At 40.7% G+C, this 13,082-nt stretch overlaps 1 protein-coding gene across 1 annotated transcript in view; it reads right to left on the bottom strand.

Annotated features, from left to right (window-relative positions):
• Positions 1–588: 588 nt before the first annotated feature.
• Positions 589–13,082, bottom strand: part of LOC102561513 (doublecortin domain-containing protein 1) — a 96,729-nt gene continuing 84,235 nt past the window's right edge. Inside the window, exon 19 of the mRNA XM_019476789.2 lies at positions 589–11,229. Coding sequence (XP_019332334.2) covers positions 11,054–11,229 — 176 coding nt within the window. The 3' untranslated portion in view covers positions 589–11,053. The remainder of the gene's footprint in view (positions 11,230–13,082) is intronic.

Raw genomic sequence — 13,082 nt, 5'->3', positions numbered from 1 at the left:
GGGAGTCACTGCAGAAGCCTAAAAAGCTAATGGTTTCTTTGTACAACTTTCCTGCTGAAAAGTTGGCGAACATCAAAACCATGGGTATCTTGAAAAAAAAGTTTAAATGAAAGAGTTTTAATCATTACCATGTCAACTACTTTAATTATGTTTCTATTGATTGCTTGTTCTCCAAAATGTCCATATATATTTTAGAATAGACCATTAAAACCATTCTCTTCAAACACAGAAACACTGCAGAGAATATTTGCAAGAATGGATTCTGAAAATTAAATTAATTTTGATATTCCATTCTCAATACTATGGATTCATTTTTAAAAACTACAGAATTCATATAAAAGACAACCCCAATTTAGAATGCATTTAATTCTCAATTATTTCCTTAAATAAATAGCACACATTGCCATGTATTGCTACTGCACATGTATGTTCAAGTACAGAAACTGATCTCCAGAGCCTTAAGTAGTGTATACAGGAGTTAAGAATGTAGTTATAGGAATGTAGTGTTTCTAACTTAATTTCTGTATCATCCAGATTAAGAGTCCAGTAGAATATCCCAGTAAATACCAGTCAATTTGAAGCATCGAGTAATTATAATCTACGAATGACTTCTTCCACTGTTCTTTTGCAGACATTTGTTTATTGATGGATAAAGAAATCCCTACCTATTCAGGTAAAGGAAAAACATTTCAGTAAAAGATACAATCAACTTTTCAAAATATTGACCTCCCCAATTTATCAGAATAAATGCGTGAAGTTATATAATGTTTTAAACATTTATAGCAGCAGTTCTCTCAAAGTCTGATGTGAGTTATGAAATCTAATTTTGTTTTCATAACTCTGTGATAAAATTTTATCAATGTTATAAAAAGGGTCTTTACTAAGAATGACCGGAAATCTGAACTATCTGGTCAGGCAATAAAAACACATTCCATTGCTATGAAGTGTCAGACAAGCAAGGTTTAGCTGAAAATTGATCGATAAGTCTTCCTTTTACACTTGAGTGCATTCACTTTTTCTTCATAGGATAATAGGGTTTTTTTAATGGTTTTTCCATTAACATCAAACTTTACTGCTAGCAAGAAAAAAAGCAGACAGAAAAAACAGACAGAAAAAGTCAAGAAAAAGTTTAGTGGTCTTTAATGATATGAACTTACAACTTAGATATATGTTTTTTTGTTCTTGTTAAAAATAATACATAAGTGACAACTTAAAAATCCTGGGCTAGCTCCAGCAAAGGGACTGTAAAATGAGTTTCACTTGTCTTACGCTGAGGAAATTCCAGGGTAGCATAAAGTCTGTGTTAGGTGACATGAGCTGTGTCTGTGTATTATGTGGTGCATAAAAAATGAAAGGACTCTGTGTCTCTTAAAATAAATAGGCCTTTTACAAAGAGAATTTATTTGCAGAGAGATTGCAACTATACCTAGCATGTTAGCTATGTGTACACAGACTGATTTCCTGATGCCTCTTCTAAACTCTTATGTCCTGAAGTCTTGGCTATAAATTCCAAGTTCCACAGGTTTTTAATAATGAGGTTCGTTTGTTTTTTAAATTGTGATCTGTATACAGAAAGGTCAAAATATTTGTTAAGTGTTTCTCAACATTTTGCTGACCAAACTTCCTGATTTTGAGATCTCCTCACTAATTTTCAGTAATAATTCTAATATTATAAAAGCCTTAGTCTATCTCTGTCTGTCTGTCCATAACGCTTCATTCACGCTCTGATTGGCTGTCTTGGCAGAGTGCTCTAAATGGACAGGACAGACGGTGGAGAGCCACCATGACAGTGGTGACTGAGGGGCAGCTCCTTGGAGGCAGAGGGGGATGGATGGGATGGAACTCCACCATAACAGTGGGGACGGAGCTGGCCTCACCCCCCCCATCTGCTCCTTGGAGTCAGGGGCGAGAGCACTCCCCCTCATCCCCCAACAAGAGCCAGCAGGGAGGAGCACAGCGGCAGCTGCAGCTGCAGGGGGAAGCAGGCTGGGACCCAAAGCTACTGGGGCTGGCGGGGGGGGAAGAAAACAAGCCCGGGCCCAAAGCAGTGGGCAGGGGGGACAGACACAGGCCCAGTCCTGGAGTGGGGGGAAGAGACCGGTGGGGGAACAGCCGAAGCAGTGGGTGCAAGGGTTGGAAGAGTGGACCTGGCCCCAAAGCGGGGGCAGGGCCACCATGGCAAGTGGGGGGCAATGGGGTTGGGCCCATGGCAGAGTGGGGGGAAGGAGGGGGTGCAGCCCTGACCCTGAACCCAAACTTCCGGGGGGGGACAGGGGGGCCTGAAGGGGGCGGGGCTAGATTAACATGGAAGGGGAACGGGGGCACAGAGCCAAACACTGGGCTCCATCCCTGCCTCCCACCCCTCTCTGTAATTTTTGATGGGCAATTTGCTAGTACAGCAAAAGCTTTGTTATCCGGCACCCATGGGAAATTGGGGGTGCTGGACAACTAAATATGCTTGTTACCTGAGAGGCCCAAACAGGCATCTTTGCCTGTTTGGGCCACTGTCCCTCTCACTGCGTCAGTGTGCCGCAGGACAGGGACAGGGCCCCCAGGCACACTGGGGAAAGGCTGCTATGCCACGGGCCATGGGGGCTTGGCAGCACAGGCTGCTTTACCCAGGCCGCGGAGGCTTGTTGAAACCACAAATGCCACGGTGGGCACTTCCAGTTTCGCTTTGCTACATCGACTGGCATGCCAGTTAGTAGAGCATGCCAGTTTGTAAGCTGCCAGATAATGTGGCTTTTACTGTATTATTATAATTTTCTAACATCTCAGAAATTTCTTTTTATGTATCCTAAATTCTGCTTCTTCTTATGATTAATATCCAAAACTATGCAAAATGTGCAAAACTACAAATTACTTCACTCTCATGGAAAAACAATGACGAACTGACAGATGTGATGGGTTTGATCTACATACATAGCTCTGTCTGTGTGGAAAACTTCTCTCTATTTCACCGTTACACTGGGTACTACTGTTGTGGGGTATAAGAAGGGGTTAAAAAGGTCTTTTGAAGATAAGAGCTTTATTGGTTTCCTAGCTTAAATATATGAAACTTCAACCAAGACAGCAAAAGACCAGTGCTACATGAATTGTAACTGTGGCGCAGTTTACTTTAATCCCAATTTAGGAAGCAGGAAAGTATATTAGGGACAGATTTGTGATTTTGAAATATTCAAACCATCATCCTGGGCAGCGCCTACACTTTTTTCTTATATTTGGGATAAGCAAAAGTGACTTTTTTTCCCCTGTCAAAAATAATTCTTCCCTCAGCCACTCCAAAGTGGCTTATAAAAAGCATCTCTTTTTGCTATATCCTTCTACAGTAGGCCTACCTTTCCTTTGAATTGGTCATGATTCAGCTAGTTATATTTGGACTTTAGGGAAGTACTTGAATACAAAAAATAAAAGTCTCACTGGAGTCAAAAAAAGACTGCAGACATGCTTAAAGAGAAGCATGCACTTAGGTGTTTTGCTGGATTGACCTAGACCGAGTTCCAACTGCCACCAGTATAAAAAGAATGTATTGGTATCCAGGAGTTTGTAAAGCTGAATAACCACTGAAAAATTTGTGCTGGATTTGGCCTATATATTTAAGATTATGACACTATTCATATTGGTCAGATGAAATTATATTAATTTTGGAAGAACTTCTGAAACAATGTAAAATTACCATTCTATTAAAACGTCAATAAAAATAGTGTATTAACATTCTTAATATTTTGTTCACATTGATGAGCTATAATAAAAAGTGCACCATCTTTTTGCCTAAACAGTATCTTCCATATCAATTTAAGAACACTTAGGGTGCATCCAAATATGTGTGGACATTTGGTTCCCCAGGGAATGCCCATGCCATGTACGCTTTGGCGCACAGCAAGTTACCCCAGGGGCACATTTCATTGAAAAAAATTAGTCTCCGCCCCATATCATTATATTGAATGCAAATTCAAGTTGAATTCAACATGCTACAGAAGCTATGCAGTTTACATGACCTCTTGAAAAAGGCAGATCTTATCACCAGCTGAAGGCAGTTCAATTAAAATTGGAAGCTTAACTAGTCAAAACCTGCTGGCACTGTACTGATGTGCTTTAATCCTAATTGCAAATTCTGTGCAGTTAACACAAAACAAAGACATATAACTACTTCTTCGCTGCTGCTCATGTTATCTGCAGAAGGTAATCGGACAGCACATTCATATGGGGATTATATGCATTTGAAGTGCTCCACATTTGAGAAATAGATTAAGGCTAAATGAGGCCTGGATCTACCAAAACTATAGAGATGCTTCGTCCTCCCTTCCTCAGTCTCCTTGATCATCTTTCTTCAGCAGCCCTCAAGGGGCTTTTTCTTTCTCCTCAGTATTGTTCCTTCCTATGTTTCCTTTTCCAACAATATGCAGAAAATTGCCCTTGGTTTAATCCAAGATGATAAATTACATAGATTAGGGTTACTATACAAATGCCAAGGAAAAGTTGTTTATATCTGGTGTTTATAGAATAGTCCATGGCATTCTAATATTAATAAGTACCCAAAAGAAACCCCACTGATAGTGAACACATGCGAAAGTTGTTATACTGAGGTTCTGACACTAAATCTTGTTTCACTAGGTTATCAAAATTTATCTTAGATAGAATAGAAATATTCTTCTTAATAAGAACATAAACAAAATTTCACTGAAAATTCAATACAAGTGTGAATTTTTCTGAGATTCTAAAAATTCTGTTAAAATAGTCCCAATCTTGTGTCTCTCCATTCCATTGCATGGTCAAGGTTAAAATTTATTTTGTACATCTAAAAAAAGGCCCAGTGAGATTGGCAAGAGGACCAATATTTACCAGTAGGTGATTGATTCAAAAGAGATTGAAGTCAAAGTCATAGCTTTTATGATACAAAAATTAAATAATAACCACCATCAGATGGCTATTTTATAGCCAAAGTTAAATGAGTTCTTTGTCTCAGTTCAGTTACTGGATAATAGTAATAGTCTGTCTATAAAATAATTATCACTAAATACCACTCCTGTTTGTCTTACCAAAGGTTTGATGAATTGAACTGTTATGTAGGCCCAACTCCTCTTTCTTTCTCTTTTCTGGCCCTCTCTTCCATATCTATTAACTAAAAAGCCCCTTAAAGACAATGGCAAAGACCCATGAGCCCTTAAGATCTTCAGACCAGTAACTGTTCTCTTATTGTAAGCAGACAGTGCCTAGCACAATGGAGTGTTCATTTCACCAGCATCCTTATTGTAATCAGTTCACTAATAATGATATTTTAAGATTGAGTATGGGAACACACGGCATTTTTATTTCACTCTATATTATTTTTGAGAGTTTGTATTGAACTGTATGGTATTCTTTGCAATACTATTTTGTGACAAAAAGCTGTAATGCAATATCAAACTTAACAGAGCTGCTAAAATATTCTAAACTTAAAATTGTAATGAAGCAAACCTAAGGCAGGATCCAGGAGGGTACAGTGGTATGGACACATCCCCCTTTCAGTGGACCAAGCCACAGGAGAAGTAGCCAAGGATTTTTTTTTCCAGGCCTCTGAAGAAAATAAGAATTCCTCCATTCCTTTCCTGTGCCTTCAGCAGCACACTCCCTCCCTCATGAAGCCAAGTGCAGCTGGGAACAGCAGCAACAGTGGGCAGATCCCTCCTTCATACTTGGTCCCCTGGTGTCCCCTGTCAACCTGCGAGCAGATGCAGAGGAAGGGAACCCACCCACTGCCACCACCGTCTCTAGCCAAGCCTGGGGATAGTGGCAGTGGTAGGTTGGAGAGAGGATAAATGAGAGGGGAAGGGAGGGAACATGCAGCTGAGCACAGAAAGGAAAGGAGGAAGGAGGGAAGATCCTTACCTGCTTGAGGAACTTATAAAAAAGCCCCCTGTTGTTGCTCCTGTAGTGCTCTGCCTACCCTGGGAGGGAGGGAGGGAGAGGATGGAAGCTGGGGTGCAGCCACCCCTGCAGCACAGGTTGCTACTACTATACCCCCCTTTCTGAAATCCTGGATCTGCCCATGAACAACCCTACAATTTTTCTAAATATTTTTATTATATGTATGCTTTTTGATACATTTCAATATCTAATTTTCACATTAGCATTGACTGACACCCTTTTTTCTTTGTTAGCATTTTCTTCTAGTCTTCCACTAGTGTTGCCATCATTTCCAAGTCTAGTAATCCCCTGCTCAGTTGATTTAGCATTTCTGCAAGCTGCACCTCCTCATCCTTACTGTTCAAAACTGTTGACTCGGCCCAGAAGGAAAGAAGTGGGACCATTAGCATTTTAAATAAGATGTTGGAAAGGACCAAGGGCAAGAGAAAGGCTAACCAGTCATAGCAACAAAGAGGAGGAGAGGGGAGGTGTGAAGAGAAAGCTGTTCAAATAAAAGGTGTATGTATACGCTCCATTTCTATAGCTGTAGCTATGATTCTGTCCCTTAAAAATGATATTTCACTGTATCACACTGACCCTATCAAATCGACTACTTTCTGTAGGTACCTGGGACATATGGCAGCAGTTGAAAGGTTAAGTCTTATCCTATATTTATATGATTTAAGTACATTTAAATCTACTGTCATTTTTCAAGGAAGAAAAATAAATACAAATCCTAGCTGCTAACTTTTTAGTGTCGGTGTGACACTTTTAACCTTTTTTCTTGTCAGTGTGATCACTCTAACTTTGCCACTTGGATCTTTGAAGGAGAGTCTACAGATGCCTTTCAAATCTTTTCAAGTCATGTAATTCAGTACTTTTACCTTTTACAGGTCTTAATAATGAATAAAAGTAAGATTATCATTTAAAGGAAGAATGATAAATCTTTTCTTTCAGCGTGGATATTGGAGCCCATTTGCTTTTTTACATAAAATTAAAAAATTTTTTACATTAATAAGACTTAAAATTAGCATTACTTGCACTGTAGCAAGATCAATGATGCTGGTGATAATACACAGCACTTCTGCAGTATCTTTTATTGGATAATCACACTAAGCCTCACATAACTAATTTAACCTTCCCGCAATGTACATTATAAACCAATTACCTACAGTACATTTTATACATTACAAAACTACTGTCATCTATGGATTGAAAAGGGGAAACAATCTTTAAAAAGACGAGCAGTGACATCACATACACTTTAGGACAGGAAGTGCATACTACAGACATAGCAGAGGCAACAAGATTTTTCCATGTACATTGTATATGAAAACCTTCCAGAATTTAGAAAGTAACAGCTAGTGGCAAATAGCTAAAAAGGTACATAACTTTCATCAGTGGCTTGGCCATTTACACACAGGATGATCTATCCACAGAGATGCAGGTAAACTTTGTTGGCTTCAGTTCAAAATTCTACATACCTTTACTTTCAGCAGATACTTACCTAGTTGTTATAAGCACTGCTACTAAGAGCCAGAAGCGAACTGGGTGTTTTGGACTAAATAAGAAAGTTTTAGTTATTATTACATTTTAAAGCTTGTACATGCTTTTATATTGTCAATTAAGGTATTGTTTACAACATCTAAAATAGCTATAATATGTTAATCGTTAATATTTACAATAAACAAAACCTTTAGAACTTGATATATGAAAATTTTCTTAACAAAATGTTATTCCGTTACTGTAGCTCTATATATTGGTTTACTATTATCAGAAGAGTACTGAAAAACTTGTTATATTTAAGGTATAGAACAACCCCTGTACTTCTATTAAATATTAGCATGGAATTCATACAGAGATACAGAGCACATCTACACATGCAATTAATTCGAAGCAATAAACTTTGACGCTTATTGCAAGGGAGTTTGAATATGTGCCTGAAACCACAACATGTTGAGACAGGTCAGAGCACTCCCAGCTGGCAGGAGGCCCAGGGAGTCAGCCTGCCAGCCCAGGGCTGCTCTGACCCAGCTCAATGTACTGCGGAGGAGCTGGCTGGGGCATAAGGGTTCTCCAGTGCAGGGTTGGTGGCAGGCAGCCCCCACACTAAAGCACCCTCGTGCTCCAGCCACCCATGTCAGCATCTACACGTGTACTACTGTGGAGTAAAAAACTCCGCAGCAGGATAGTTCTTCTATTTACAAATACTATCCTGCTGCAGAGTTAATGAGTTTCTTGCAGCCTAATAGGAGCTAATTAATCTACTTACATGAAACATCTTGTGTAGACACATCCAATGTTTGAAAAACAGGTCACAAGACAAATTCTCACAATGTTCCTATAAAATTGTGAGCAAACTTCATTCCCACTTAATATTTAGAATAAATAAGAACTCCATTGATATCAGTGAACATAAAATGATGTGAAATTAGTAGATGTAAGGCATATGTGGATTAACGCATGGGCCAGGAGCTTTCCCCAAGAGGGCCCCCAATCCCCTTCCTACCCAGGGCTCCAAAATATCTTAATCTGCCTCTGATGTACGATGAGGATTAAACCCTAAAAAATTGTCTGTAAGTATTTACACCTCTTTTATAAGTCATTAAAAACTTTTATTTTTAAGTTGACATAAGTATATGCAGTATGTTAGCATGTTAGAGACTTTAATTTATAGACTACTCTGTTTCAAATGTTTGGCTGGCTTCAGAAGAGCAGGCAGTCACAAAACGGGCTGTTTTTATTTTTCTTGAACATACCTTACAAGTAAACACTTTGCAGATATAAAATCCTCATGTATAAACAGTTTTCTTATCCATAATTAAAAAGAGAAGCATGAGATATTCAGAGAAACAGGGTTCTCTTGAGGACAATGAGCGTAGGCTATGGGCACTGGCCTGTCATTGCTGATTTACATTTGGATCACCTTAATGTTTCTTTAGCAGCAGGAAATATATTTTTCAGAGAAAGCTGTCAAGTTCAGAGATGTTGTTACCATTCTAGGTTAAAAATAAAATGATTCCTTCTTCATATAAAAATATTGAAATCTGATTTGTGGCTTATGTAGAACTGATTCAAATTGATTAAAAAAAAACCCGGAAATTACCAGGTTTATTAAAAATCTAGGGTGCTCGAATTCATCTGACATAATCATGTACTCTAGCAAGTACACTGAAACCAACTGCTAGGAGAAGGACCATGTGCGCTTCAACCAGAGGGAATATTTCCACTAAACAAAGAAGCATTTGGATGAACAAAAACCTGAATTTACTTGACAAGCATCCACACAACAGTGAATAAAAATAAATATGACTAACTTTAAGTTGGCCTGTTATTCAGTTTATAAAGTCTCTTATTCACACTGAATCACTATATCTGTCTTGTTAAGTGTTGTACTATGAGACTAAGCTTTTGCACCTGAAAATCCACTTAGCTAGTGATCAAAGAAAATTTACATTCTGCTATTTGATGCTGAGGATACTGCAAGCAATTCCCTCTCCTTTCCCAAAACTGACAATTGATACAAAGCAGAAAACTCTTTGTGGAGAACCATCAGCCTTTTGAGCTAAGTACAGACAGTCAAAAAGCCCAGGGCTGAATCGATTCAATCTTCACAGGCTAGTCTAAGCTACATAGATTGAACTAATAAGCAAGTGAACAGACATTCACTTTTGATTCTGGAAATGCAGCCACATGACTATGGTGGCTCAGGGCAGAAGCCAGGGTGTGCTAGAGCATACCTCCCTGCATCATTAAAGCAGACAGCTTGGACCAAGGCTAGCCTGCCCATCCTGTGAGGGGGGAGTGGGGATTTGCAGGGGAGGGACAAAGCATACTAGGAAGCTGGGGGACTGTGAGTTAACCTGAATCTGGAGGGGATCTGGGCCAGAATTTCAATAAAGCTGGTCTTCAATTTAATCCCATGTGACCAGAAAATGAAGAAGATGAATGAAGAAATATTGATTTTTTTTTATTACTCACAGAGCACTTAACCTAATTCATTATGATTCCACATTTGCACAACTTAGTACAACTCCCTGCACCCCCCTTTTAGACAAATTAGTACAATATAACATAAATTGTATATATTTTCAGTATTTTAGGAAGTTCTGAGAAGTTAGCTGCCATACCCCTTTCCCATTTATTTTAAATGGTAATTTTGTTTTTTGTTTTTGTTTTGTTTTTTAATTAAATTAAAATTAAAATAATAAAAGCTGCTATGGATGGACAGTTACTACCTAATAATCATTTCTAGGACCTCTCAATCATACTTGGTGGAGTCAGCTTTGTGAAGTCACTACTCAAATTCATATGCTATATATGAGCAGTTAGGTCACAAGCATGAAGCAGAGAGTTAATATTTCATTTAGTGGAAATTTACTTTTCCACTTCCTCAGAACTGAACCAGAGTTTCTGAGCTTAGTCACATAGGGTGTTTATATATGTACTCCGGAAGGCCTGGAGGGAGGAGGGGCTTTAATTAGAGTGGCTCCAAGAATTGCTCTAATTAAAGAGCCCAGAGTATCACGTGCATCAGCATCACCCCACAAACCCCTGAAGAGGAATTACCATGTTGTCCAATAAGTGAACAGAAATCCTCCCTTATAAGGGTTCGCAAACTGTGACTAGGTTTGGTGATACAAACATTTTTGGGTAATTGGAACATGACAAAGGGCAGGAGCATATGTTCACTCATGACTAATGCCAACATAAAAGAAGTTATGATGGTACAAGAGTCAATATTTCTTTGCACCCAAGGAAATGATATGGCAATCAATTAGTGGTACTAGGTTTGGATTGACAAATCCTTTTAAGAAATTATAAGCCTTAGCACACTTGGTATCACACTTATCACAATAAAATATTGTACTGTGACCTAAAATCTGCCCACAGTTTTTCCAGAACTGGACAACACTTTTAACTACAGTGAGGATTAGCTCAGTATCAGGTACAATATTGGGTCATTTTCTCAGGAAAAATGGTTGGAAAGTAGAAAGTTTCACTTTTATCACTGAATTCTTCAGAAATAAGAATTTTTAGGAACCAGTTACCTATTTCTATTCGCAGTTGGTTGATACAGTAATTGATCTGTATATGATTACATGCAATATCCATAATAAGGAAAAATTTTTTTTTTCCTTAAATAGTAATAGTAACTGCACAGTATTTATAGCCTTGGTATAAAGGAGAAAGAAAGGACTACATAGATGACTACATGTTTGTATAATACAACCTGGCTTTTAGAAATTTTTGAAGGAGAAACAACAATATTAGTGGCATCTGGACCTTGCTGCTTTTGGATTCTGGCATAAATGGCTCTAACTTCCACTTGCTGCTTGATGGCTATAAAAGCATTTCAGAAAAGCAATTATTAATATAGACATTTTAAAATAAAATGTATTATCATGAAATTGTAGAAAACATACAGTGGATACACATAACACTTATGAGCTTGAATAAGAATAGGGAGATGTCTTTCTGTCTTTGGAGGGAAAAACGATTCCTAAAATGAGACCACTTATGTATCCAGAGGCCATGTCTAGATGAGTGAGCCCATGCCTGTTGCGGTGCTTCAAAGCAGTTTGAGATGCCACAAGAGGCATGCTAAGAATGAAAAAATGCTCCCTGCACTGCATATTTGCAGCATGGACTCTAAATTCGATACCGGGAAATCCCAGTATAAAAAAAAAATAGCATGTTGGGGAAAAGCAGCACAACGAAGCAATCAGAAGCAGGGTCCTCCAGAGAAATGCTTTAGCATGTGGCCAGAATGTCTCTATAGCTCTGGTGTGCCCCTGCTAGTCCAGCATGCTGCCTCAGCAAGGCTGGTACCAGTGGCTTGGACCCAGTCTCTGTCCCCCATAAGTAGAGACATGGGGGTGAGAGGACTCTGGAGGTGGGGGGGACTGTGGGTGGAGGGACTGTGTGGGAGTGGGGGGAACTATGGAAACCCCCCCCCCCACATGGTGCAAAGCCCTCCCTGCATGGTGCACAGCCTCTCCCCCCCCCCCCCCCCAGCAGCAGCAGTCACCATCAGAGCACTCATGGCCTTCCCCTGGCAGAGACTCCTGGTGGCACAGTGCCACCTCAGACCTGGGGGCTGCACATGGTGCACAGTGCCGGCCTAGCCCTCTGACATGCACCTTCTCCCAGTACCAGACCAGCTCTTGCTGTTACCTGGGGCTCCCAACACCTCAGGCAGAAGCTGCACACTATTGGGCTGGGCCAGGTCCTGCCTTCATGGAGCCAGCCCAGCCCACTGGTACACACGGAACATGAAGACAGGAGCTGGCCCAGCCCAATAGCGTGCAGCTTCTGCCTGTAGTGCCAGGAGCGCCATGTGACAGCAAAAGCTGGACCAGTTCTGCCCAAGGTTGCACACCAACAGATTGGGCCAATCAAGGATGCACACCAGCAGACTGGGCTGGTGCCAGGTGCCATGTTTAGTCCCCGGTTCTGAGGCAGTGCCATGCCACCAGGGATCTCTGCCAAGAATGGGCCATGAGTGCCCTGATGGGCACCATTGATGCTGCTGCTCCTGCTGCTGCTGTGGGGGGGATGGGATGGTGAGCCATGCGGAGGGGGAGGCAGGAAACCCACCTCTCCAGAGAAGTCCCCGCCACCTCCACTGTGCACCCCACCCCCACACAGTTCCCCCACACCCACAAACCCCAAACCCCCAAACCACCCCCAAAAACCCCCTCCTACATACCCACCCACAAACACCACACCACGAGTCAGCCTATGGTCAGTTCTGAAATAGTTAAGGAGCTCCTGGAGGAGCTGGATGGGTATAAGTTAGCAGGTCCGGATGACCTCCATCCATGGCTGCTAAAAGAATTGGCCAGTGTCATAGCTGAGACACTGGCACAGCTGTTCGAGCACTTGTGGTGCTTTGGCCAGGTCCCTAAGGACTGGAGAAGGGCCAATGTGGTGCCCATTTTCAAGAAAGGGAGAAGGGATGAGCTGGGTAACTTTAGACCAGTCAGTCTTACCTCTATTCCTGGGAAAATGCTAGAGAAAATAATCAAAGAACACATTTGTGCAGGCCCAGCAGGGGAAATGATGCTGAAGGGAAACCAGCACAGGTTTGTCACAGGTAGATCCTGCCTGACAAACCTTGTAGCCTTCTATGACCAGGTCACACACTGCCTGGATGCGGGAGCCGAGGCTGATGTCATCTTCCTGGACTTTAG

The sequence above is a fragment of the Alligator mississippiensis genome, chromosome 2 (assembly GCF_030867095.1).
Source record: "Alligator mississippiensis isolate rAllMis1 chromosome 2, rAllMis1, whole genome shotgun sequence".
NCBI classification, from domain to species: domain Eukaryota; kingdom Metazoa; phylum Chordata; order Crocodylia; family Alligatoridae; genus Alligator; species Alligator mississippiensis.
This window is presented reverse-complemented; position numbering and strand designations above follow the sequence as displayed.